Source organism: Alosa pseudoharengus, unplaced genomic scaffold, assembly GCF_046254945.1.
Source record: "Alosa pseudoharengus isolate Yale_2024_CS ecotype anadromous, Long Island Sound unplaced genomic scaffold, YU_APseudo_1.1 YU_APseudo_1.1_scf_6, whole genome shotgun sequence".
Classification (NCBI taxonomy): Eukaryota; Metazoa; Chordata; class Actinopteri; order Clupeiformes; family Clupeidae; genus Alosa; species Alosa pseudoharengus.
In genome coordinates this window covers 34,605,757-34,632,791 of record NW_027468848.1, presented here as the reverse complement: position 1 = coordinate 34,632,791, position 27,035 = coordinate 34,605,757, and the positions used below count along the sequence as shown (strand labels likewise).

The 27,035-nt window shown below is 45.3% G+C and overlaps 2 protein-coding genes across 2 annotated transcripts in view; both read left to right on the top strand.

Annotated features, from left to right (window-relative positions):
* On the top strand, positions 1–9,985 carry LOC143105918 (neutrophil cytosol factor 2-like). The gene is made up of 16 exons (XM_076270059.1): positions 1–183; positions 430–607; positions 767–849; positions 1,078–1,186; positions 2,059–2,193; positions 2,456–2,563; positions 2,776–2,835; positions 2,928–3,034; positions 3,995–4,133; positions 4,345–4,419; positions 4,757–4,832; positions 5,161–5,243; positions 6,490–6,650; positions 7,108–7,213; positions 7,722–7,845; positions 8,369–9,985. Exons 2-16 carry the CDS (start codon positions 434–436, stop codon positions 8,482–8,484), a joined length of 1,656 nt encoding a protein of 551 aa, XP_076126174.1. The 5' UTR covers positions 1–183; positions 430–433; the 3' UTR covers positions 8,485–9,985.
* A 2,861-nt stretch (positions 9,986–12,846) lies between these two features.
* Positions 12,847–27,035, top strand: part of whrnb (whirlin b) — a 48,044-nt gene continuing 33,855 nt past the window's right edge. Inside the window, exon 1 of the mRNA XM_076271367.1 lies at positions 12,847–13,596. Coding sequence (XP_076127482.1) covers positions 12,847–13,596 — 750 coding nt within the window. The remainder of the gene's footprint in view (positions 13,597–27,035) is intronic.

The following is a 27,035-nucleotide window of genomic DNA, read 5'->3' as shown; positions in this document are numbered from 1 at the left end:
AGGCTGGTACGACACACTTATGCATGTACTATTTCCCTGTTGCCAAGCTTAGTGGGGCCACAACCTCAGAGGGAACCAGGAATCTCGCACTGTTCATTCATATTTATCTGCTGCCGTGAGAGAAAACCTTTTTTTTGTCAGTTGGAGATCACTGACAGGATTATTGTGGTGCTGAGAGTGTGGGTGAGTAGTTCTTCAGATGTGCCTTTTTGCTTTTGGCACAAGGTGACTAACAAACAAAACTGGCTCAACTTGTCTCACTTGTCAGATGTTTTTTTTTTATTTCAAATTAGTTCACAGGCAACCATACTAAGCCCTGTGCTTGAAGATTATGTAACTGTTTTGAATGTCAGCACAAAGTTGTTGATTTATCATTTCACACATTTTATAATTAATCTCTTGCCTGAGCTGTGTGTGACTGTGCCACAGGGCCATGTTGTACACGGAGCTACTGCGACTCTGGGACGAGGCCGTAAAGGCCGTGGACGTGCAAGACTGGAAGGGCGCGCTCGCCAAGCTCGACGACATCTACGAGCCCACTGCCCGCACCCTGTTTGTGACCGCAGCCGCACACTTAGCCCTTGGTCAGTTGCAGCCAGCCATCCAGGTAAGTTACCAAACGCAAATACGGCTCAATCCTTATAGACGTAAGAGCTTCTACAGCCATGGACGTAGATCACATACCTATGGCCAGTGTCAACAACTTACAGTTGTCTCTCTCCATGTGCGCATGAGACACATTGGTCTCTCCTTTTTGTGCCCCTAGGCTTTAGAACAGACCATTATCAAGGATGAGAGGCTTGCTGTCGGCTTTTTCCAAAGGGCTGGAGTCCTTTTGCTGGCTAATAGGTAGGGACTGCTGTGTGGCTGTTATTATAACTAAATCAGGTTTCCTCCTTCATCACTATGTACAGAGCGTATCACCACTAATGCACTCACTCATGTATTGAGAGTTCTGTCTAGATTTGTTATACGGTACCTCTGGGGGTTTTTTTCTAGAAAGATTGATATCAAGCCTCCTTCTCTCTCACATGTTTCCTCATTCCTTCACTCTCCCTCTCTCCATCTGTCTGTCAGGCCGGAGGAAGCTCTCGCTGACTGCATATGTGCCCAGAAGCACATGAGAGAGAATGGTGTCATTGACTACCGACAGCTGGGGCTGCGCTATAAACTCTACAGTTGGCAGGTACAGTGACCCCACAAGGGTATCAATTTCACACCTGTCCTCAGGAAAGCTAAGTCTCTCTTTGAATGTTAGCTTTCTTTGCAGAAGGAACACTTCCTACACAGCATGAATCCTTTTTGGGAATATTAGATTTCTAGCATAATAACCAACAGGTCTTTGCCTGACCTGTGATCACCTGTATTAACACCTGAATTTGTTCTTTCGGTACATAATTTCAAAGCCATTGTCAGCAGTGCCCTGTTGACCTGTAATGCCTGTAATGCCAGAGGGAGTTTTTTCACAGTCCTGATTTACCCCCGCTGTGCTATCTCTCAACAAAGGCTCCTTCAGTTATTATGAGAAATGCTGCAGTTGCGCAATAGCGACAAATCCACCTGCCTCAGACTAGATAAGACACACACAACCAGCATTCTTTGCTAGTGAAGTTATACCATAAGAGGCTGTGCCGTCTACAGTGGTCAATACGTATACACTATGTCTGATTCACAGCAGATATGAAGCATTTCACAACATCGGTGATTCAAGCCTTCCATCTCTTAGGATAAAGGTCTGCTACTTCCTTTTTGGAAGAGGAAATATGATATTGTAAATTCTTTGAAGGTGTTTCTTGTCTTATGTAAGAGTGTCACTACAGAAACATGCTTTGTGTTGGTAGATTGCATAATCAGGCACAGGTACAGTAGGTCATCTCTTTTTGGACACAGCCCTCTTCCCTATTGTTTGCCCAAAATTCACTCTCTCACATCTAGAAGGAACAGGAGGTGTCTGTATCAGTTTAAATTTGATTAAAAGTGATTGTCTCTCTCTGGAGTCCCAGGCACTGATGCTGAGATCAACTCAACCCATATTACATTGCTCTTCCTGATTGACAGGTGCTTTACAATGCAGCTGCAGTGCACGTCAAGATGGGCCACTGGGATAAAGCCCGGGACATCCTGTTAGCCGCGGCCGAGGAGAAAGGCGGTGCTCGTGGTGGCACTGTGGAGGCAGCACTGGACAGCATCTCGGTGAGTTGAGAGTCCTATTCCCACGGCGAAGCCAGCTATGCTTCTTCAATTGGAAATGGTTTAAAACGGCTCCTTCCGTGAATATAATGTCAGACAGTAATCAGAAGATGGCAGAATGTTGAGAATGGGTGCCAGATTAGATTTAGATGTGGTTAACTGAATTGATTAATTAATTATTTATTTATGCATTTAGCTGATGCTATTACTGAAAGCGACTTCCTGAAATGGTGTGCAAGTGCTGTAACAGGTTGTCTCTGTCTAGAGGAGGGAGGTCCTGGCTCCTCTCCTGGTCCCAGTGGGAGACGTGTTCAGACCCAGGAAGGAGGAAGTCGAACAGCTCAAGCAAAGGGATTTCCTGGGAAAAGCCAAGGTACAGTACACCACACACACAGGCAAACACACACACACAGGCAAACACACACACAGAGAGAGAGAGAGAGAGAGAGAGAGAGAGAACACATAGAACACACACAGCGCTGTACACACCTCAAACACACACACAGCAGCAGCTCACATCTCTTTTGGGACTAAAAATGGGATTAAATGGCAGATGTGTTTGTGTGTGCTCTGCGTTGTCTACAGGTGATAACCTCTGCACTCCCCAATGATGACTTTGCTGGTTTTGATCCACTCCGGGGTCAGGTAAGAAACAGCCCATAATATCACAACTCCTTCACCATTTTGTACAACGTTTCACTCTCCCTTTTCCACCGTTCTATTTTGTTTCTCTGCAGAAACCTGGATTCTATGAACCTAAAGTTGGAAGTGGAGGTGGAAGTGGAGGTGGAAGTGGAGGAGGAGGAGGAGGAGGAGGTGGTGGCGGTGCAACTGGAGGAGGAGAGTACGTATACCAATAGTTCTACATCAGTGTTGGCCTCTAAGTATCATACACAGAAACATTACAGTACAGAAATGAATGGTCATGTTGTTGCAAGCAGATCCACATGGCACTAGAGCAGCACTAGCTCTCTTATTTAATGGACAGGGTCAGGGCTGTAGTGGAGGCTAAACGCAAGTAAACACAGTTTATCCACCTCTGAAATCTCCCGAAATAGAGTTTATCCACCTCTTATTAGAGTTTATTCACCAATTGCAACTTTTAACATTTACAAGTCACACTGTATTATCCCTGTTCACAATATGTACACTCATCAACACTCTAGGAACCATTTAATACCACTGGTATTGTTATAAACATTGGACAATAACCTCCACCATCATCAAACATGTTCTGACTGTCTTTTTAAAAAATCCGATACCGCATGGCGCAGTCCACCTTACCGTGATCACTGAATTCATAGTTTACCCAACTCTTATTTTACCACTACACCCCTGGTCTGTTGGGTGGTACAGTCAAATATAAAGAAGGTTTATACAAAGGTCTAGTTGTAAAGGGCGAAGGCTTTTCTCTCTCATGGGCTTGAAATCAAACACCATTTCCTCTGTTTGCATTGGGACCCTTGGGACAATTTGCAGTGTTTTGGAAAGAAAAAAGCTTCATACTTTGAATCTGTGCTAATGTATATTAGGCTGAGAGTGGCAGAACAATCTGAGAATATTTTAATTCAGTTGTTCCCTCTCCTTGGACATTCTCTTTAAGGACTGTGCCGCTAACTTACCACTGGGGGGCACTGTTTAGCTCTCACTGTGGTGAGCATTTATCTGCCTACCAATTCTAAAAGGACATTCATCATTATTACAAACAGAATGTCCACTGTGAAAAAAAGACCTCTTGATGCCACTATAGTGATGCCACGTAAGGTCAATAACCGTTGCTTTTGCTGTTGGTGGTCTTCTGAAGGGACTCTCGGTACATGCGTATGAAGAGTGCGCATATGGGCCGCAGCCCTGAGGAGCTCTCGGTGCCCGCCGGAGGGATGGTGTTCATGTTCAGTGAAGCGGACCAAACTGGCATGGCCACTGTGATCTATGATGGAAAGGTGAGAGTCCAGGAGATCTGCCATCTCCTGCGTAGGCTTTTTGGCTGCACTGACGTAACTGATGAGTGTTTTAAATGCCTGATCTTTTCCACGGCTCTTTTTGACATCTTCAGGGTCCTGGCCTCTGTTCACCATTTCTTTCCCTCCATTTCTTTCTCACCATCTTTTTTCTCTTTACCTTTCTCTCCATCTCCCTCCTTCCTTCGTTCAGAAAGGCCTGCTGCCCATCACAATGCTGGATCCTGTGGATCCCAAGAAGGCCAAGAAAAGCAAAAAAAAAGTAGATGTAAGTCATCTCCTTTCTCTTCATTTTTTTTCCGCAACATGCTCACACACACAATGTTGCTTTATTAGACAGTGATAATGTGCTCTTGCTGTTTTCAATTTGCATTGTCCCACATTTCCATCCACATCCCCACCCTCCCCTCAGTGCTGTCCATTTCCTGCTCTGAAAGTGTGACTTTTCCCTCTCAATGTATTCCGTAATTGTCCGCTGGAGTGCTCAGAAAGGCAACTGCAGCCCACTTTGAGTTTGAAGGGTGGGCATAGAGTGGCAAATGACTGTAATCCTGCATATACGGTCTCAATGGGTTCTTAAGTGGGTGCTTGTCTGTTCTCCACAGAGTGTGCCCAATGGCATTCCCTTCCCGCCTGCACTCAGCCCCCCCACTCGCCCCGAGACCTCCTCCAGTCCTCGAGGTACAGAGTTGCATGCTCAACTGACCTTCTACCACCATGGCATTTCTTCTTTCTCCTGAGAACTTACTCACACATTCACACATTGAAATGATGTCTTACATGTCAGTACAGTTACAGTATAGTTCATTGGTGGTCTTAACTCTTAGTTACACAAAATACACATTAATTACAAATACATTTAGAACATATCATGTAAAAGTAGTGGTAGCACAGTTGACGTGGTGTTTCATGGATGTTTCATCTTCTGAGATTTGTCCTCTTTGACAATGTTGATTTGTCTCTTTTTATCATTTGATACACTTACTTTGATGTGTCTTTCCCTCTCCAGACGGCCCACCGTCGTATGTGAGCGCCATCCAAAGCTTTCCACCTCCTCAGTATGGAGCCCCAGCCATCAGCCCCACTGACTCGGTGAGTGACCACTGATAGCCAAGTCAAATGATAGTGACCTGCTGTCTGATTTATTGCTGTGTTACACATACACACACACACACACACACACACACACACACACACACACACACACACACACACACACACACACAAACACACACACACACACACACACGCACATACTGTACACAGCCATCATTTGTCAGTAAAAAAAAAAAAAAAAACGTAAGCACTGGATTTTATCATTTTATTTTATCAGTTCATTTCTTATCATGAGCCTAAAATTTGAATCAATACGAACAATAATTAACAGTTTTGTTTTACTACAAAAAATAGAAACCAAACAAAAACATAGAGCTTTTCCCTGTAAAAGAGTTTATTATCGTTTCTGCACTGGCACTGGCCAGGAGTGAGGTGTGAGAAACACTTAAGTTTGTAGAATTGGGTTTGGGGGGTAGACCACTGAGAGCCATCCCAGTTAAAGTGGAGATTTAATTATCATACAGAACAACACAAGGTGGCTGGACCTGTTTGCTTTAGAAACCTGTCTCATTAACATTTAGAGTGTAGGAGGGTCAGCCCTTCTACCTATATACATATTCATCCAGAATTAGAACAAGAGGTCACCTGTTTTGTTAGAGATACTGGTGAATCCTTTGGGTAAACTTGTCCCTCTCCCTTGATGCGCATCAATGGAAGAATAAAGCCTGTTTCCTGATTGACCATCATCCCGACTGAGTTTCCAGACAACTGTGGCACTAGGAAAATTGCTATCACCTGCTATACGCCTAAAATAGAACCAAACATTTGTGATATGTGTTTACTACAGTCAGCTTCATATTCTTGTGCTGATTCAAAAAGTTTTGGGGCAGATCTGTTTTACACCAACTGACTAACAGCATTTGCCTCGATTGAACAGAATAGCGATTATGGCCTGATTAAGTCAGCACAAAGCTCAGGGGAGCAGGAGGAAGAGGAGGGGGAGGTGGTGGGGGAGAGGCAGACAAAAATATAAACTGTCCTATCTGGGGCTAGCAGGGAAGGTGCTTTATCTTGAAATGACCTATTTTGAGGCTCAAAGAATTCATCTGTGTAAGCGATAGATAAATAGATCAAAACAGCGCAGTACAATAGATGCACACACACACACACACACACACACACACATATATGCGTATGAAATAAAAACAACTTTTATGTTTAATTATTTCGTTTTTAACTCACTTGTTTGAATATCTTATCTGTATACTCTTCTACCACACAGGACCTGCCATCTTCCTCCTCAGATGACCCTGGCTCAGTGGTAGTGAAGGTGCACTACAGATACACCGTGGCACTGCATGTCCCTCCTGGCACACCGTACGACGAGCTACAGCAGAAAATTGCTCACAAACTGGGCCAGTCGCCCTCTCAATTGCGCCTGAGGTACTAGACTTCTCCTTGAGCCCAGCTGATTAGCCCATTTTTAATTTGTGTCTTTGAAGGCTGTGCTGAACGTTCTGCCACTACTACACTTTTGGTTGAACTGTAAAAACGTTGTCACTATTTGGGCTCTAAAGGCAAACTCAGTACTTATAATCAATCAAATACTACACATTTCTTGGTGACACTTTACCTGAAGGTATCTACATAAGAGTGACATGACACTGTCATAACCCTAACCCTAACTTGTCATGACAAAAACCGAATGACACTTAATGACCGAAGCGTTATGTAATAAACGTTTATGACTTGTTTATAATGTTTATGACAAGTTTGTTACAATGTCATGTCACTCTTATGTAGATAACTTCAAGTAAAGTGTAACCCATTTCTTTTTGAGCAGTTGAAATGAGAAAATGAGAATGTGTTCCTGCTCTGCTTCTCCTTTGCTCTTCTTCAGGTTTAAGCATCATGGCACTCAGGCACTGACCCCGCTGGACACTACAGAGGGCCTCCAGAGCCTGGCAGAGGTGGCAGAATCTGGTCGGGCCACACTGTGGTGCCAGGTAATGCCGGATCGGGATAAAAGAGTCACCCTGGGCTCAGTGTCCTTTCTGTTTCTCCCACAGCATCTACGAAATCACTCCATCTTTTTTCTCATTTATGATTTAAGAATGAAAAAAAGAAATTAAGGCATAAGAACAAGGCTCTTAACAAAGTCAAATTTCAGAGCCAAAGCAAGATAATTTGTGTATTTGTTTTTGATACAGGCCATATGACTTTTCTATAAACTCATTTCATTTTAATGTTAATGTAATGTTTACTGTCATTGTAAGTCAGTTTGGACAAAAGTGTCTGCTAAGAACCATAAACATAAACATGAATTCCCTCTGTCTCCATTTTAGTCCTGTCTCAAATTCTGATTCTGAACTGATTCTAAACTAAGATCTTAATTCATTGAAAAAGCCTTGATGAAGAGTTGAAAATGTAGTATGCAAAGCTTGGATGGCATGTTCCCATGGCACAGCTTGTCATTCACTCACTTGTTTGTCACTGCCCCATTTATTTCTTCAGCATGAGGATCCTCTAGCCAACAGGACTATTCTCTACCAGATGGTGGCACTGTATGACTACACTACACAGGGGCCAGAGGATCTGGAGTTCAGCGAGGGAGACACAATAGACATCCTCAGTGAGGGTAACGTTCCCAGATATGTTTCATACTAATTTCATGTCTCCTCTCTAGAGTGATGCCAATTGAGTTAGGATGCCAAAAGCAGATGATGCACAAGGCAACTTTTTGAGCACTGTTTCTGGGCAGTGTTCCTGAGTTTTGTTGTTCAAGCATGTTCCCATTGATATTGTGAAATATTTTTTTCTGGAGAACTTCAGTATAGGCAACACAAGGAACACAAGGAACCAGTTATGTGGTTGCCCAACAACATTGCTCAAAAGGTTGCCCCACCTCAGGCTTCACCCCGTTGTGATAGCAACTCTAGACAGGAAGTCCTACCCTGTATTTTATGTCAACCAATTTGACACAATTTGGCCACTTCTGAGCTATCTGGTTGAGAGATTGAAAATAAGTATAGTTTGTAAGATGAGATACAGCAGAACTGCACTGCTTGAATTGCACTGCTAGGACTCTACTTGAGGTGCTGTGGGTGAATGTCTGTGCGGCTAACTGACTGACTGCCATTGTTGTGTCTGATCTCCACCAGTCAATGAGGAGTGGCTGGAGGGCCACACGGCTGGAAGCATTGGCATCTTCCCCAGATGCTTCGCCTACCGAGACGGAGAGGCTGCCCAAGAGGCCCATTCAGCCACAATGCTGTGATGCCGGGGTCCAATAGAGTATGTGGGAGTGTAGGCCATATGCACACACACACACACACACACACACACACACACACAGACACCATGTATGAATCTGATATGGTTTGGGGTTTTCTCCTTTCTCTAAGTATGTCTACACTTTAGTTTTATCATAGCGATCATTGGTCTTGGACAAACTGTACTTGTACATGGTTACAGTATTCATATGGTTAACTGTATTGGAGGAAAGAGTTTAGAACAATTGGATAGAATTTAAGTCCTTCAGTTACAATGTTAAATACTCGAATTGAATCATTTAAGCTGAGGGGCATTTTACAGACAATCCACTGTTACACAGTTGTAATTTAGACATAATTTAAACAGATGTTGTGTGTCCATTGAGATCTATTGAAAGTATTTATACCCCCACTGAATATATTTAATTTGACAGTCACCGACATGGATACTATTTTCTTGTCGAAACAAGTTGTGTACCATGAATCTGGGACTACCCTGATGGGGGTGTGTGCTGTCAACATGTCATAACAACTCACTGAAGTCAACAGCCATGTGCTATTGATGCCGGGGGAGTATTTGAAAAATAGGTTTTGGCACTTAGCGTCAAACCACTCATATGTTAACACCAAAGGTTTGTTAGTGCCTGTCATATCTTCTCAGAGAGTATCACCTTATAGAACCAAAAAAGAACCAAACATTAGCAAAATGAGCTCTCCTTGCATAAAGTTCTGGTATTCAAATTAGACCAGGGGGTCTCTATCTGAGCCAGTGTGATTCATAGCACTGTGTAATAAGAGATGCCTTGAAGTCTTGTCATTCCCCAATTTGAAACACGCCATCATCCCTTAAGGGCTCCTGTTGAACAGCACAGAGTGACTAGCAGGAAGTGCTAGACCAGAGAATGCAATTATTCACAAACGGCTGTACAGAGCCGCTGTAAAAATAGACATCTGTGATTCAGCCAAGGCCGTGTCGGGGGGCCTTGACTTTTCTCTTTCCCTCGGCGAGTCTGTCTCTCTCTCTCTTTCTCTCTCTCTCTCTCATGCCTATCCGATAATTAATAGGCAGATGAATGTCAGAGTCTTCCAGACGGCACCAGTGGTGGGAGAGAGAAGTGGTAGGGGGGGCCCCCGTGTCACTCCCAGTCACTTGCTGCGTCATTACGGAATCCGGCAGCTTCTAAATCAGTCCTCTATCCATTTGCATGTCTCTGACGCCTACTGACGCCTTCCTGCTAGACGTTTTTTTTTTCTTTTTTTTTTTCGGAACAGTATGAAAACATTGGAATTCAGAAATAATAATGACACCAACGAGGTTTTTCATTTGCCTACAAGGCTGTTGCCATTATACTAACTTTTCTTCTGTTGATTTATTTATTTGTTTATTAAGTCGAACCTTTACATATTGGACAAGCAATATATTTACTTTGCACAAGTATATATCATGTCTGTCCATCACCTTCACTTTCTGCACCCAGCTCTGTCATTAAAGCCTTTGTCACTTCACCTTTTGTACGCTGCTGTCCATTTACTGCACTTCAAAGTTTCAGAGTTTCACTCTGCCCTCAGCATTTGTCCAGAAATGTGGGTCATTCCAGTCATTAAGTGTTCAAATGTCTCTCTGGTCCTCCTGTAATCGACAGCACACTCACTCTACTTTTCTGACGTTCAACATTCATTATCTATTCTATCCTCTCTCTCTCTCTCTCTCACACACACACACATACACACACACTACATCTAGCCCAATTTCATTTGTTCATTTAATCTTTATTTCGGCCCCCAGTTCTTCCTATGGCCCATTGGCATTGAACTGGAAGCACACTACAAGACCACAACTTGGATTACAGAGAGCTGGCTGTCGTTAGGCACCTGGATTTGGTTAAAATGCTATCATTTCTAATTGGCACAATCTACTGTGAGTCACTTAACCTGCTTGCACTCTATCGTTAATCAGAAATGTGTCCTTTTCTAACTCCCTCCTCTCTCAGCAGCATTGATATTCACCTTGGCTTCTTCCATTTATTTGATAAGAGGGAGGAGGTAATTGCATGAAATCAAAATTGATGACATTTTAAAGAGAATGATGAAGTCGCCTAATTGATTATCAGAGCATGTTTTCCCTCTTAAAATGTCTCTTTGAATGGGCGTTATTTTATTCTTTTTCAAACGTCCATCTGGGTTTTTAGGCTCTACTGCCATGTGCATGGCGCTGCCAGTGGATCCATGATGGCATCCGTTTCTTGCTTTGTGCCCGGCACGCTCGATAGCTGAGCAGCCTGAGTCACGCTGAGTCATAAAGCCTACACTCTCACCAACTCACGCAATCATTCATCCTTTCACCCCTGCGTCCCGCCCTGCCTAAACCCTACTCTTCTCATCCCCCCAACCCTCTCTGTCTCCCTCTCTCCTCATTCATGCACTCGCTCACACATGCGTTTCTCTGCTTCCTCCTATCACCTCATCCCCCAGACTTACTTAACAATCCTCACTAACTCACTCATTGCACATTGTCCTCCCATTCTGCTCATCCAGTCTTGCTGTCTGGCACACTTAATCTTGCTCTAAATTGCCCTTATGCTCTCCTGAACAGTGGCGCCCACACAAACACACATACACACACACCCACCTCCTCCCTCCACGTGCTTCTTCTGTTTTTCTTAGATGGATGGAGGTGGCTGGAGGAGGATGCACATATATTCTACTATATTATGATATTATGTGGTAAGGATGAGAAGGGAGAATTTAATCTTGTCATAATAGATAAGGCTTACTTTGGTCACTTGGCCACAATTCAGGCTGATGGACACGTGTGCAAATATGCCTGCCCTTCATCTAAATTTGATTCCCTGCTAATGTAGAAATGGACAATATGCTTATCAGATTTCCCCTTCAAATTATTGGCGAAATATGTATTCAGCTGACGCACGAATAGGGCCATTGGCTTGAATGAGGTCTGCATTGCGATTTTGTGTTTGACATCCAATTTAATCCCGGTCTAGGGTGAAATTTAAATCTTGTGTGTGTTAAAATGTCATTAAATAACAATAAGCTGCACTGGCACCGCAATCCTTTTATTGCTCATGAATTTGTTAGTAGGCTATATGGCTAAATGCCAGAGACCGTAAACGTAATTTAGCAATGAAATTGAACTCATTTGTTTTTAATGGCATTATCAAAAAGGGATGTAAATCATGACACAAGGGTGCGAGTGAAGCTACTGTCCTCACATGAGGATGTTAATGGGAGAAAGTTTATTGCTGGCACAGACACAATGGAGAAAACACTATAAATAAGTGTTTATAAATAGGGCAAGGTAGGTCATGGCTGGAAGGCTGCTGAGACGTCTGCTGACAAGTAGCTAATACCGCCTGAGAGGTTTATGTCACAGTGTGTGGCAGGCGTTGTTGACACAGTGCAGTGTCAAAGAGAGAGAGAGTCATGAGAGTGGGGCTGAGCTAGTTAACTATTAGTCTATACAGACTTTACAGATATATTATATAACTATGTCTGCCCATATAGAATTGCATGATTTCCCAAAAAAGGTTCAAGTTTGCAGTCACATTCATTGTGCCACAAATTCAGTAATGGCCTAGTTAAAGCCACAATATCCTGTGCAGTCTGGACTAAGCAACTGCATATTGTCAAAGACCCTGCAATCCATGTGTAATGGCACATTATCACTATGCAAGGTAATGTGTGCTCTTCTTTAATGGGTGCAGACAAATGGTGGTACACAGCTAAGTGTTGTTAGTTTCTAAGCAACGCGGTCGCCTACACCTGCGTCATTTCCTCTTCAGCGAAGGTCTCGGCAGCTGTCTCACTTCAGCTCGAACTGCAAGCGGCAAGAGGTTTGCGGAGACAACCAACAAGCAATGTAGTCAATCTGAGTAACGGAGAAAAGTTTCAACTGGGCGTAATTTCGGATGTATGTCATTTCACAGTAACAATGGAATCTTTTTCATGCTCATGAAGCTTTTATCATCTTTCAGCGCTCTTTGAAATCACTGCTTGGCATTAAGCATCCTTCAAGCTGTTCCAACGGCACTTGCAAAGTTGAACGACGCGAGTTACCGAAGTAGGCTAATTGAAGGCAAAAAGCTTGGCATGTCGTTGAGGATACAACAATTATGCACTTCTATTCAACAAAGTGGACTATGTGCGTTTTAGACTTGCTGGAACTCTATCAATACTAAACAGGGCTTTATCACGCATGGTAATGTTGCGATGGGATTTTGAAATTATTCCTCCTATAAACTGGAAATATAATAAAGACAAATGACTTTGTTGACAATTAGGAAGACAACTTGTCACAATGACTCGCAGAAGCTAACTTACCATCTATGGAGTTCTAATTGAGCTGTACAATGAGCTCGGATCTGGAGCACATGTCTCTCAAGTCTACCGGGAACTCGGTGGGCTCGGGTGGACGCGCACTGTCGGTAAACGTGAGAAAGCTGCACAATGCTCTCAACATTCTTCTTAACGATTACGAAAGAGAACAGTTCATCCACTGTTTGAATGTCTACCATGCAAAACGCAATGTTTTTGACTTAGTTCAGACCCTAAAAGTTATTCTAAACACAACTAGCAAACGGCAACTGCTACCAATGTTACGCATGGTTATTCCGCGTTCCGACCAACTGTTGTTCGACCAGTACACTTCCGAAGGTCTATACTTGAAAACAGATTTGCTTTCTGCCACCGGCAACCATGAAAGCTCGGAAGAAATGAGCAATACAACCCACGTCCGAGTGCCTTCTGCGCACTGTCCCTATCCACCCGAGCAGCCTATTCCCAGCCACGCGACTCTGCGAGCGTCCCCGGCTAATTTCAGCACCACAGCGGATGGGACAGTTCCCAACGTCTCCAATATGGGGAGACTGTACCTGCCCGAATTGGCTTCCGAGATTCGCCAAGTTACGCTGAAACGCAGCAAAAGTAACGAGGGCTTGGGGTTCAGCATCCGTGGAGGATCCGAACACGGTGTCGGAATCTATGTTTCCTTGGTGGAACCTGGATCCTTTGCCGAAAGGGAGGGACTAAGGATTGGAGACCAGATACTGACCGTCAATGACATGGTATTCGACAGAGTTACGCATGGAGAGGCTGTCAAGGTGCGCCAATGTTATAAATGTGTGTTTTAATTAATTGCATTATATAAGTAGCCAAACTTATATAGCCCATTTTTTTAAATTAAAAAAGTGGTAAGAGTCTAGAGTTTCACCCTTTGACTTTGCAGGATTGCATCCACACAAAAGTTGAGATTGTATACCTATGGCCGCATTAATTTTTTTCTGTGACAGTCATGCTGATACATGCAAAGCCAGCCACAGTGTACAGTTAGACTCAGTAGATCTGACCCAGCTCCTGTGGATGGACGCTCTCTGCATCCCGCTGATGACACAGTAGCGAACAGGGGCCTCTGGCCATCCGACCTCATCTGAACCAAGCCCCGTATCTGGGAACGCGTGACCTGATTGGCCCCCTCTCCTCTCCTCTCCTTTCCTCTCCTCTCTCTCTCTGCTCTCCCTCCTTTGTCCTCCCATCCTCTGGGTCGTGCCCAGTTCTGCCCGACGCTGTGTTGACTTTTGACTTTGGGGGGAAGAATGTCCTACTGGGCTAAAAGGGAATAGGGTTTTTGTGAGCCTAGTGAGAGGTCTCTTTCCGGGGGGGGGGGGAGTAGCAGACAAGTGGAGTAGCAGGCGGAAGACAGGGCTTTATTTCACAGAGACATGCGCTTTGTCTTATATTGTGTCCCAGCTGTATAGGATGGCATTTCAACTGGGCCTGAGGACATGTGTTTTGCTTATCTTCTTTTCCTCCTCTATCACCAAGTCCTAATGCACCCTATGCTGTTATATAAGCCCGAGTGAATGTGGAACATTGGCGAGTGTTTTTTGTGCTTTAGTGGCCTTGTTTTTCCGTCGAGCTATCCAGGAGAGAGAGAGGGAGAAGTGGGTAGCACATCTCACCCTGTTTAGTGGAGCCACAGTGGGACCTCTGGGCTCTGTGATACGCCATAGGAGAGGAGAATGCAGTAAAAACTTTTACGAGGTCAGAAGCCCGTCAGAGATAGATGGTTTTCCGATACGGGCGCGAGCGAGATTAAAGTGGCTCGTCTCTCACCCAGGCCCTGTCGGCACTTCGGCGCCATATCCCCATCAATTATGCCGATCAATCAGTCACTTCCCAAAACAGTCTTGGCCGTGTATTGTCAGAGAGTCTCTCCCCCCTTTCTGTACCCTCAAAGGACAAGGCCACTCAATCAGCGGGAGGTTGAGGCCTGCTGACAGAGAAATTGAGCCTGTCTAAACTAATGTCAGTAGATGTCGTGAACTGTGTGCGTGTGACTGTAAAGGGCTTTTTAATACGGAATCTTGCTGGAGTTGGCATAGGAACATGCACACACACTTACACAGACACAAACACACACAGTGCAAAGTGCACACAGTCTCTCTCTCTCTCTTTCACACACACATGCACACAAATCACACACCACTCACTCACTCGATCACTCTCAGTTGCCAGCAGGCACGCTTCCCTCCAGCAATGCAGTTCTGGAACGTGTCCACACTGTAAGCAGCTTGCTTTGCTTCCCCTCTCTGTGTTGTTATTCTGAAGCCCCCCGCCCCGTCCCCACCTCCTGCACACACTACCCAATAGAGAGAACATCTGCTGTTGCGATCCCCAGTTAGAGCTTGATTAGGTGTCTAAGCCCTAAAATTGGGAGACTTTTGTGATTTTGCCCAGTGCAGTTTCTCTTCTGGTTTCTCTGTGCCCCAGATGCCTCAGATTTTCCTGCCAGGGTAGCGGCTGTGAAGATCAATCTTTATCCCGCTTTACACGTTTTTGACTGGGGCAACACTGTGTCAGGTCTTGTCAGAACCCTCCTGGGTGCCCTGGCGTGGAGCTCTTAGTTGCAGCCGTCAGGTCTGACGAAGGTACAAAACGAAAAATCATTGTGTAGGTGTCTGTCCATATCTGACATCTGATAATTGCAATGGCCAGCCAGATTATGCTAAGCAAAACCATGCATCAGTGAAATCTCACACAGAAACTGACATAGAAGAAGTGGTCTCATTGGCTTTGTGTGACTGTATGTTCCTTCCTGCCGAGGAGTGAGTAAAACAATGTGTCTCATCAGCACTCCTGCCGCTGCTGAAGGTCTCATGTATTTATTGGCTCCACTTCGTTTCTCATCAAGGCCTAAATTATTCATAAAACCTTTTAATCAAGCCGAAGAGCGTTTATGGTGCAATGCAAAGAGGCCGCCCCTTTTCATGCCCACCCCCCCCCCCCCCCCATGGTTAAAGTGGCCACTCAGAAGCCTCGGTTTGCCAGCACGGTGAAGTATTTACATACGTAAAGTAGTGCTATTCCGTGGCAAAACAAACGCTGGCGTGTGCTACAGTGTCAGCCAGTGATTTAGCCGGCGCCTTATCATGGACTCAAGGCAGAACAGCTGAGCAGCCTAAAGAGCAGGGTATAATCCTATTGTTACACCACAGAAGTCTAAATCTCTAAGACCCCAGTTCAGTTCTCATACTCTGTTCCAGGACCAAGACTGAGACTCTTCTGGTGCAACTTTACCATTTTCTTATTGATCTCTCACTTTCTTATTTGTATTCTTTCTATCCTTTTCTCTCTCTCTCTGTAATAGTTTGTCCTCCTTCTGCATCCATTGGAACTGCATATTATGCTCTGTGAAATCCCACAGCTCTTGAACAAACAGACCTCAAATGCAGGATGCTATTTTTATTGTGATGGCTATTTTGTAACTCAACAGCACAAGAGGAAGAGAGAGAGAGTGTGAGAGTGTGTGGTGTGTGTGTTTGTGTGTGTGTGTGTGTGTGTGTGTGTGTGTGTGTGTGTGTCATTACAAAAGCTCTTCTGATAAAGAGCTGTGTTACATAAGCACTTGCAGGAGTTTGAATAATGAGGTGAGTGTCAGTGATTGCGGGAGCGGCGTTTATTCTCAGCGTGGTCCGAACCATCAGAGATGACGCCGGAGGGGCTTAAACAGAGCTCTCTCCGTTTATCAAAAATTCACGCAGATGTGTTTGTGCTCTTCCTTCACTGTACATGTTGCCGTTTCATTCATTGCTTTTTGTTCCGATCCCGCTGCGTGGGAGAGTGTGGGGGAGGAGAGAGTGGTTTGCGCCAGGCTTTGCTGGTTGAGTAGCCGCAGGTCGTCCACTCTCAGGGGGCATCTGTCCCGGTGACGATGCAGGTAGAGGATAGGGAGGACATGCCGCAATCAATTGCATTTCATTTTCACACCCCAAATTGTGGCATGCTGCGTATTTGCAAGCCCAGCTCAGAGCCCTGCATAAGAAGATAGGAAAGGGCTTACCCCAGGCAGTTTGGTATTTCAGTCTTTATAACCATGACACTTTCCTACTACTTACTCACCCACCCTCTAGCTTTCTCTCTCTATATACTCTCTTTCCCACACACACACACACACACACCTTTTTATCTATTCAGATCACATGTTTTCTATGTATCATATGTGCCTCGTTTTGCCTGAAACTAGTCCATTGAATCATGCTTCAGGAAAGTGCAAAAACTGCATTAAAGATTAGTCAGTCCCCAAATCCTTCCCACTTTAAATAATTGATTCACTCCATCAGTAAGTGGTCAAATCTGATACGATTGAAATAATCTCAGGTGCTCCCATCAAAGATATATCAGCCCTTTATTTCCCCCGACATCTTGAATTGAATGCTAATCCTAAATGAGGTATCAGTCTAAGGAGAAAATGATGCTCCCGCACTGCTTTTGCAGAGCCCTTTCATAAGTGATGAGGTTACAGTCACCTGCTTGTCATTCCACAGGCCTGAGCGGTCTTCACTAATGAATGAAAATCAATTCATGTTGTGCCCAATTCAGCTTTATTGAAGCAAAACTGAAATAAGTACAGAGATAACAATGATAATAAATGCAATCAAATGAGACAGAAAAGTATACAATTTAAATGGCAATTTTTCCTTCAGGTATAAAATACTTTTTTTAAATGTATAGATGTTTTTGTATGGGTTGTCTGTTGTGAAACAGCATCACGTTTCTGCCAATCCACAGTAGACCTCCCTGTCACTGCTACCACCCCCACCACCTACGCTCAATTTTTCTCAATTTTAATTTTTTTTTATTTCTCACTCTCTCTCTCTATTTCTCTCTCTTTCACTCTATCTGTCCATCTCTCCTCTGTGCATCCTCTGGAGACCACCGTGTGTCTCAGCTCACACTCCTCCAGCATACCAACCTTGGCCTCCCTCCCTCCCTCCACCATGCCATCCCTATCTGTCATTCTGCACAGTGAGCGTGCCTGCTGGGCCAGGGCAAATGCCAACCGTGGCAGCCCAGACACGGGCAGCGACATGCAGAGAGACGAATGGAGGGGTTGTGTGTGTGTGTGTGTGTGTGTGTGTGTGTGTGTGTGTGTGTGTGTGTGGGTGGGGGGGGGGGGGGGGGGGGGTCCCACTGACCTCTGGGCTCCTGATCCGTTCATCCCAGGATGGGGGTCTTGTTTGTTTGTACCCACCATCACTAACCTTCTCTGAAGGCGACGCGATCGGTAAGAGTGTGTGTTGGGTTGGCATGAGAGCGACCTAAAGTTTGCTGGTTGGTTGGAGGGTGCAGGCAGCTTTTGGGGGCTGTGTGTATGAGAAGGGAGGGGATGGAATGCCACATGACGCAGTCTAAGTTATACTCTGGATAAGGATATCCAATTACATTAAGGAACACCATTTTATGGCCAGGAATCCATCATCACAATCATCACCATCACCACCACCACCATCATCATCTTGTCCTTGTTGAATCATCTTTTTCATTCATTGGCTAAAGAGGGAGCCACATCCCATGGTTCCCCTAGTTAATCCCTTAGGTGCTCACCCATCTGTTTCTGATTTTCACTGTCTCCACAGCCCAATTTGTTGCCGACTTTTTGGACGCCTTTTTGGCATGATGTTGTGTCAGGCTCTTCATTAGAGTCCCTGTCTGCATGCTAACTTTTATCTCTTCATTTGTATTTCCCTTGAGTGGACTGCAAGAGGATCTCTGATCATATTCTCACACTCTGACTAATATTCGGCAGTGGATGTCTGTCTGTACTCTCTGTCACGGTAATGGTGACATTGTCACATTCTATATTTAGAACCTCCCATCTCTTGTTCTGTTCTTCAGTTTAGAAATGAGTCATTGCAGATATTGTTCTGATTCAGTTCTAATACTTTATTTCACATATTCACAAAGACATCAAAGAGATAACAGACACACTCCATGTTGAGGCTACAGTCTGTAATTGTAAACGAATCCACCGCTGGTCAAATTAAGCTCATAGCTCCTCTAAGTTTTCTAGCTGTTCAGTGTGTGTGCACTCACAACAACTCCAATGCTTTACAGCTCTGGTTCTGTAGATGGGAAACAACCAGTGCCTCATACTGAGCAATACACCCTTCCAGCTAATCAACATGTTGTTTCGGGAACATGGTGTGTGTGCGTGTGTCTGTGTGTGGGGAGGGGGGGGGGGGGGTAATTTCATTTAAACTATTATGAAGATTTAATCAGAATGCAGATTGTAGCCTACCTTTATTTATCCCTGAGGCTAACAAGAGCTAATGCCACCCTAAAATTAACAAATGTCTGTAAACTGTTCATTGCTTCAAAGTGTACAAAGTGCACGCAGGGGTTAGGAACAGTGCTGTTCATCTTCTCTTCATGAGCCATGTCTTTGGAATGCCACCCAGGCTAGCGTGCGAGCGAGCAGGCGACCCCAGTGGGCTTTATGGTGCCTGCTGTGCCTGTACATCCATCTGCTCTCATTGTTCTGCGGATGCAGATGAGGCTCTAAAAACCCCAACAGCTTCAAGTCGTAAGTCCTCCTGTTAAAGAAGCCCTATGCAAGAATTTTAGCAAAAATGACCTTAATTATGCAGGTTGAGAGTCGTTCTGATGGTTCTACAACACTTTTTGGGTTGTTTGGGGGGTGTTTCGTCTCCCCCTAGTGCTTCTCCGCGGACAAACTGAATATGCAACTTTCTGGTCCCTCCCGAACAAATCCGGATGTGACTCAGCGGAAGTATCCAATCGCGTCTCGAAAATGTAGTCAGATTGTAGTTTCTAAGAAGACTGCAAAACGGACTCCAACTTGGCTTTGTTGCTTTTGAAATTGTAAGTAGCCTACCCTTGGGTGAACTTCGTTTTTGTAATGTGGTTTGATAGTCTCTTGAACAATGTGTTTGCGCGACCGTTTTATTGTGAGCCCTGTATGTGTTTAACTTGGTTTCTTGATGGCTAGCTCGCTAGCTAGTGGGGGTTTAGCATAGCAGTCACTTGCTACCGAAGCTGCAGGGGGAGCTATGTCGTGAAAAATGCGAGCCCAAATCAGGCGAAAACCCAGAAACAGCGAAGGAATAACCAGACCTGCATAGGGCTTCTTTAAGACACCACACCGTGCTCTCCCTCTCTCTCCCACTGCATGAAAAGTTGGATTTTCGTCCCCGTAAACGCCCGGAATTCTCCCTAATTTTTGGCAGGTAATGACAATTTACAGCCTGCGAATGTTGTGTTTGTCTGTGCCACATATTGTCGGAAACGAACTATGACGTATGTGGAGAGCTCGTGGAGTACTAATGGCTCTAATTAGCATGACTAGCAGCAAAACCTTCCTCTGGCACTGAGGGGCTCCAGTGGACTGGAGATGAAAGGCGGATCAGGGGCTTACTGCAGAAGTGCTTCTCTTAAGTCACCAACCTGTCAGCCGGTCCTGTAGCCTTCTGACATCCGACCCACAGGAACTGTCATGCTGTTGTACCCAGTCAGTCCCCTGCAGCAGCTGGGACTGGCATGGAATCAGCTTGACTCTGGGCCCGATCTGTCCCAGATCTGTGGTCATCCATGTGTCAAGTGCCAGTGGGCATGAGGGACGGGCATTCAGCGCCCTGCCAGGCACTCCATGGTCAGTCTTGCCACACTAATTTGAGCTTATTTTGATTCATAACCACTTGGCCTTTCTCTGTTGTGTGTAATTGTGTGTCCGTCTGTCCCTACCGTCCAGCGTGTGTCCAGTGGCACACTGTGACACATTGAAATGGGCACACATGCACACACCCACTTCCAGCTGCATACAATGAGCATGTCAAAAAGGCGTTCACACACACACACACACACACACACAAACACTGGCTCATGTGGCAGAAACACACACACACACACGCATTTGTATGAGCTGTACCGCGTTGCGGCTTGCTTGGGTGGTTTGCCTCAGCCCTGCAGTTTGGCCTCTTGTTTTTCTGCTCCCTGTCTTGTGTTGTGCCTCTGTTTGATCCCTCTCCAGCGAGGCTCAGAAAAAAGCAATTACTGCGGCAGGGTCTGTCCTGATGAGTTAGGAAAGTTCTGTGCTCCGCCGCGCATTACGTTGCCTCGCCCTGCCTCGCTTTGCCTCAGCTCACCCACACTGCTGAGGGATCAGTCTGTCTGTCTCCGAGCTTCTGGACTCCACTGGACTGGGCGGGTATCCAGCCACAAAATCACGTCATTGCTTTTGTGTTTGTTCCCGGGGGGGTTCAGGTGCGGAGATTAACAGGATTAAGAGGAATACCTCTTTTTGCCGCCCACCCCCCCCCCCCCCCCCCTCCCCCGTGAACATTCAAAAGGGAGACTGTACAGGCTATACAGTCTTTGCTGCTGCTGCTGCTGCTCTGCTGATGCCCCTGAACGCAGCCTTTCATTGTTTCCAATGGCTTTGTGTGTGCCAGCTCTCTCGCTCTCTCTGTATGTGTGTGTGTGTGTGTGTCTCCTTCCCTGCACAAAAGGGGACATTGTCTTTTACAGCGCTTGTCTCCACGGCCTTTGAGGATATGGCAAGGTGTGTGCCAGCTGAGTCACTGCCTGTGGGGCTGCTTACTTACAACATGAATGCCATGAATGAGTGACCGCGCACTATGAGCCACAGATCGGATCCAAGGCCAGCGGCCTCCACAGGCTGGGAACATAAAGCGCCAACCTGTCTCTCTCTGGGTACCAGAACAGGGTGATGGATGAGAGAGAGAGAGAGAGAGAGAGAGAGAGAGAGTGACAGACAGAGCAACAGACAAACAGACAGAGAAAGAGAGATTTTCAGAGGTGGGAGATTATAAGTGACAGACGATTTACCTGCCGAGTGGTGGGTTCCTGAGGCTGCTGTGGAAACACACACATACACCTCTGCTCAGTACCGCTGGTGCATCAGACGAGAGCTCTCACAGAGGTTGTGGGGGCTATAAATAGCTGTTTGGTCAACAGCAGCCAGCAAGAGACAGAACAGAGAGGGAAAGAGAGACAAAGAGTGAGAGAAATAGAGTGAGTGGGCTAGTTCCATCAGAGGTCATTCTCGGGAGCTTACTTGTGTATTTGTTGGAGACGTAAAAAGGTGACTTTATAGGTATGATGGAGACGTTGCCCTCCACCCACTCCTGACGACTTACTCAACGATAAACAGACGCATTGTTTTACATTATTAAGTACTTTGTCTTTTCATACATAAAGACATCTTTGTAAGTTACACTGCGGGAGTCTGTCAATGCCTTGTGCGAAGCCTATTGATGCTCTCAAGTGTTAGAGAATTGAAAGGAACATTCACGTTGAAGTAGTACAACTAAAAACTCTTTTTACAACCACGCACACTAACTGCACGTCAGTAGGATTTATTCATAGCTGGGCACGGATATGACACACACACTTGTGCGCGGAAAGTTCTGGAAGTTTGTTCTTGTGACTGCTGTGAGGAGGTCAGGAGGGCTGTTAGCCCCTGCCAGTCCTCTGAGTGCTCTCCAGCTGAAGACCTGCGCTGCGGCGCTTCACACTCAACCACCGGCTGCCTCCTCGGACTCTCTCTCTCGCTCTCCCTCCCCCCCTCTCTCTCTCTCCCTCGCCCTCTCTCTCCGCTGCTGTAAAAATAGACTCTCCTACCTGCTTTCTGCCCGTCCACACACACACACACACACACACAGATGCACACACTCATATGTATTTTTGGTCTCTTTAAGATGTGAGGTCACACACACACACATACTGTACACACACACGCACGCACATACTCAAACACACATACTCACATACTCTCTTTCTCTCTCTATTTTCTTTCTCATACACACCCACACATGCACATACTCAAACACACACATACTCACATACTCTCTTTCTCTCTCTCTCTCTCTCTCTCTCTCTCTCTCTCTCTCTCTCTCTCTGTCTGTCTGTCTCTCTCTCTCTCTCATACACACACACGCACACCCTCCCAGGAGGGCTCTTTTTTGTCCACACTCAACCAAATGGAGTCGGGGTGGGAGAAGCTGAGCATGGCATTAGCAGAGCCATATTGCTCTGCCTGCAGCCTTTTCATCTGTGTAAATAGGCCAGAAGAGACGCCACTCACTCACCAGTGCCCTGGACGTCTGCCTCTCACTGCCCCGAGTCTAACAACCAGAGCAAAAACCACAACCTGAATAAGACCCAGTGCCCAGCCACACTGCTGTTAAAGTTGTATCTAGGTCAACAACATTTAACATCCATGAGTAGTGGCTCTCCGTGTCTTGAATTTACAGAGCCCATAAATTGAACAGTAATCCAAATTTACGACAACAATGCTGGGTGGACTGTAGGAATTTAACGCTGAGAGCATCCTTTAATGTGCTGCTTTTTATTTTGTGCCACTGATAATGGCACTGTAAACCCCATGTGCACTAACACACACCAGTTTAACCACTCATTTACCCTCCCACACACACACCTCCACACACAGACACACACACACACACACAACCTGTACACATTCTGTCCTACTTCCATCTCTCTTAAAATAGACAGTTGAGAGAGTGCAGGAAGGTATTGGAAATGTGTGAATTCACAAGCAGACTATAAATCAGTTTTTTTAAACGGCCATTTCTTTGGATGCCCTGAATTAGGGCAGCCGTTTTCATTTTGTGAACCAGCCTGCCCCCCCCCCCCCCTCTCTCTCTCTCTCTCTGTCTCTCTCTCTCTTGGTCATTCAGCTGCCGGCCGGTAGCCTCATGCATCATTCTGGAAGCCCTGACCCCCCCGTCCTGTCTCTGTATGCCCTTTCTGCCTCCTCTGGCCAGCCGGTGATGAATGCTGTGTCACCGGTTGCTGTGCCCTGACTTGTTTGTCCCACTTGTGGTCTTTGGTTTTTTGGTGTTTGTGAATCATGGAGCCTCGTCACCTTTGCCCACCCTTGGTTAACCCCTCCACTCATCCCAGTGGTTCAAATGCAGATCACATACCCACACAAGTTAGATGACAGAGACTAACAGTCATTCGTCTTTGCAAAGGGCAAGATGTACTGTATAGCTATAAGGTAGTGTATGTGTGTGTGTGGAATGCTGGTAGTTGTAGTCAGGGGCGCTGCTCTCTGTTACAGTAGTGTTTGGCCCTTAGAATCGCCCTAATCGGGCCCTTAGAATTGCAGGGAGCAATGGATGGAGGATGCTGGTCTTCATTTGCAAGGGGCTCCATTTGCAAGGGCTTGCATCACATTTATGTTGGGTTCTCTTCTAACCTTCTCTCTGTTAGTTGTATATGACATTGGTTAGAAAGACATTGCAGTTCAATTTCTAAAATAAAAATTGTATGTTGGACAGGTTACTTTTTCTCCATCAAAATTTAAGGGGAGAGAAGAGTCATTAAAGAATATGGTGAGGCAAGACTGTAGTGTAATTTTTTTCTTGGAAACAGACCTACTTTTCTCACTTTCTGCTCAAGCCTAATGGTGTTTCTGGGTCTGCAGTCTTCTGGGGGTTTGGTGGAAGGGGGAGGCTTCCATGGAACAGCTGTTCTGGAGCTGTCCACTCACATGGTCCCTCAAGTAGGAAGGCACAGACATTAAAATGTGGTGACGAAAAAAAATAAAATACAATTGGGTATTGGATACTTGACAGTATCGACATAAGAGTGACATGACACTGTCATGACACATGAACCCTAACCCTATATCTAACCCTAATCCTAACCCTAACTTGTTATGACAAAAACGGAATGTCACTTAATAACAGAATCCTTATGTCATAAACGTTTATGACTTGTGTATGACACGTTCATGACAGTGTCATGTCACTCTTATCTCGATACTGTCAAGTAAAGTGTAACCTACAATTGTCTGGAATAGGTAAACCTACAGCATCTCCATTATGCTAGTGAGTAGGGCATGATTGAGCTGATGTACCATATATGTGCCACACAGGTGACAAGCTGTGAGAGGGAGAGGATTTGAGTTGAACAGTTGAGGGGCTTTGTCTGATATTGCGTTGATATGATCTGATTGGATATCTGCCCCCAGGTCCTGACTAAGGTTAAATAGTAGAGCACGATGAGGAGAATGACATGCTGCATTTTAAAGAGTGATCAAGCATCATGTAGAATGGAATCCTGCCCTTTAAAGAGTGATCTAGCATCATATAGAATGGGCTGTGTAATCTCACACTTAAACTTGTATGTCCCTGAGGGGCTATTAAGAGAGTAATATGCGGAACAGTTTACTGCATTTTCTATATTTGTAGCTCTTCTCTAAAATGTGCCATCATGTACAGCACATGTGCATCTGTTGGCATCCGCAGCTGTAGAGAGAGAGAGAGAGAGAGAGAGAGAGAGGGAGAGAGAAAAGAGCCATAGAAAGAAAGAGAGAGAATAGGCCTTAAGGCTGGGGCTTCAGAGATGGATGCGGGTTAATATGAAGCTTCCAGTCTCCATGCTTAATTCTTTAGTGGGGCTGCAGGCATACAAGTCATTCAGCTCACTCACAAGATTTCTACAACTTTAACAAATCCATCAGTGTTTCAAATGCTCCTAGACTGCCTCATAAGCAACCATTTGCGGTAAAACAGATGTGTCTTGGATGTAAGTGTGCGTGTTTGTGTGTGTTTCTGTGTGTGTGACTGGAATGTTAATGTGTGACTGGAATGTTAGTGTGTGTGTGTGTGTGTGCGTGCGCGCTCGTGCGTGTGTGTGCTCATCTCCCTTTAAGGGTCTAAATTAGCAGGTTGTTTGTTTTAACAGGTTTTAATGAGGCCGAGGGGAATCTTATTCATGTTAACAACAGAAATTACTATGTGTGTGTACATGTGTCTGCATCTGTCTCTGCATCTCTCATCGCTCTTTGTGTGTGTGCGCGTGCGTGTGTGTTTGTGTGTGCGCGCGTGTGTATGTGTGTGTGTATGGATTAATTAGTGAGAATTGTAAGTACATCTATGTTTAGACATCTGGACTCATCTCCGTTTAAGGGTCTAAATTAGCAGGTTGTTTATTTTAACAGGTTTTAATGAGGCCGAGGGGAATCTTATTCAGGTTAACATGTGTGTGTATAGATGTGTCTGTATCTGTCTCTGCATCTCTCTCTCTCTTTGTGTGTGTGTGTGTGTGTGTGTGTGTGTGTGTGTGTGTGTGGGCATGTGTGTGTACAGTATGTGTGTACATGCTTGTGAGTCATCAGTATCATCCCGCAACTCCACTTGCGTACATCTCTCACATAAGGGCAAAAATATCTCCTCTTTCTCTCCCTTACATAAGGCAGATATAAATATCTGTAGTGTGGTGTGAACTGGCTCCCCACTTCCTATGTGTGTGTCTCTCATTCACTGGTGCTAAGCCACCGTGATGATCTGCTTTAAGTTCATTTCCCTGTTCTCTGCTTATTTCTCACTTCGTCACATTAAAGCTAGCACGAGATTGTTGTGCCTTGAAAGAGAATAGTGCTTCTGTTCTGCATAATTCATACAACAACAGTTTGCTGCATGCAAATCTATGTAAATGCGTGCGGGTGGGTAGTAGGCGGTAATCTCGTTAGAGCGCAGGCTACCAGAGCGCTCTCCGCGTGTGACAGGAGGCTGCGGTGGACTCAGCTCCAGCTAGCCGCTGTCCACCCGGATCACTCTACTACTCTGTGTGTGTGTGTGTGTGTGTGTGTGTGTGTGTGTGTGTGTGTGTGTGTGTGTATGCGTGGAGTTGTGTCACATGACTCGGCAGTAGAGTGAGGCCATTTACTTGCCCTCAGTGGTCTGCTCTCAGCACTGTGGACTTGACTCAATGTATAAGGATGTCAGAATGTCTGGGAGTGTGGCTAATGGCTATAGCCTATTTTGTGCTCCTATTGAGCAGAGTGCATTTGTGTGAATACTGGCTGTATGCGTGTGCGTTTGTGTGTGTCCCTTTGTGTGGCCCTTTGTGTCTGTGTGTTATTGACACATCTGTGCAGATGACTCAGAGTCTCACACACACACACACACACACACACACACACACACACACACACACACACACACACACACACACACAGAGAGAGCTCCCTGCATGCACACACTCTTGTTCCCTTTGTCTAGCGTAGAAGAATAAGGCAGACACTGCCGACTCCAGGGCCAAGGCAGATCCAGCACTCACTCAATACATGAGGATGGAATGGCTGTGTTGTTATTGGTGGACAATCCACACTGTGAGAGCAGATAGAGAAACGCTGAGACAGAGAGAGAGAGACAGAGCGAGCATGACAGAGTGTTAACACAGTGCA

Bases quoted from the DNA above. Each gene is read 5' to 3' on its own strand.
- LOC143105918 (XM_076270059.1), top strand. From the start codon at position 434: ATGTTGTACACGGAGCTACTGCGACTCTGGGACGAGGCCGTAAAGGCC. The intron at 2,836-2,927 runs GTAAGAAACAGC...GTTTCTCTGCAG, and splicing joins TTGATCCACTCCGGGGTCAG to AAACCTGGATTCTATGAACC. The intron at 4,134-4,344 runs GTGAGAGTCCAG...TCCTTCGTTCAG, and splicing joins CTGTGATCTATGATGGAAAG to AAAGGCCTGCTGCCCATCAC.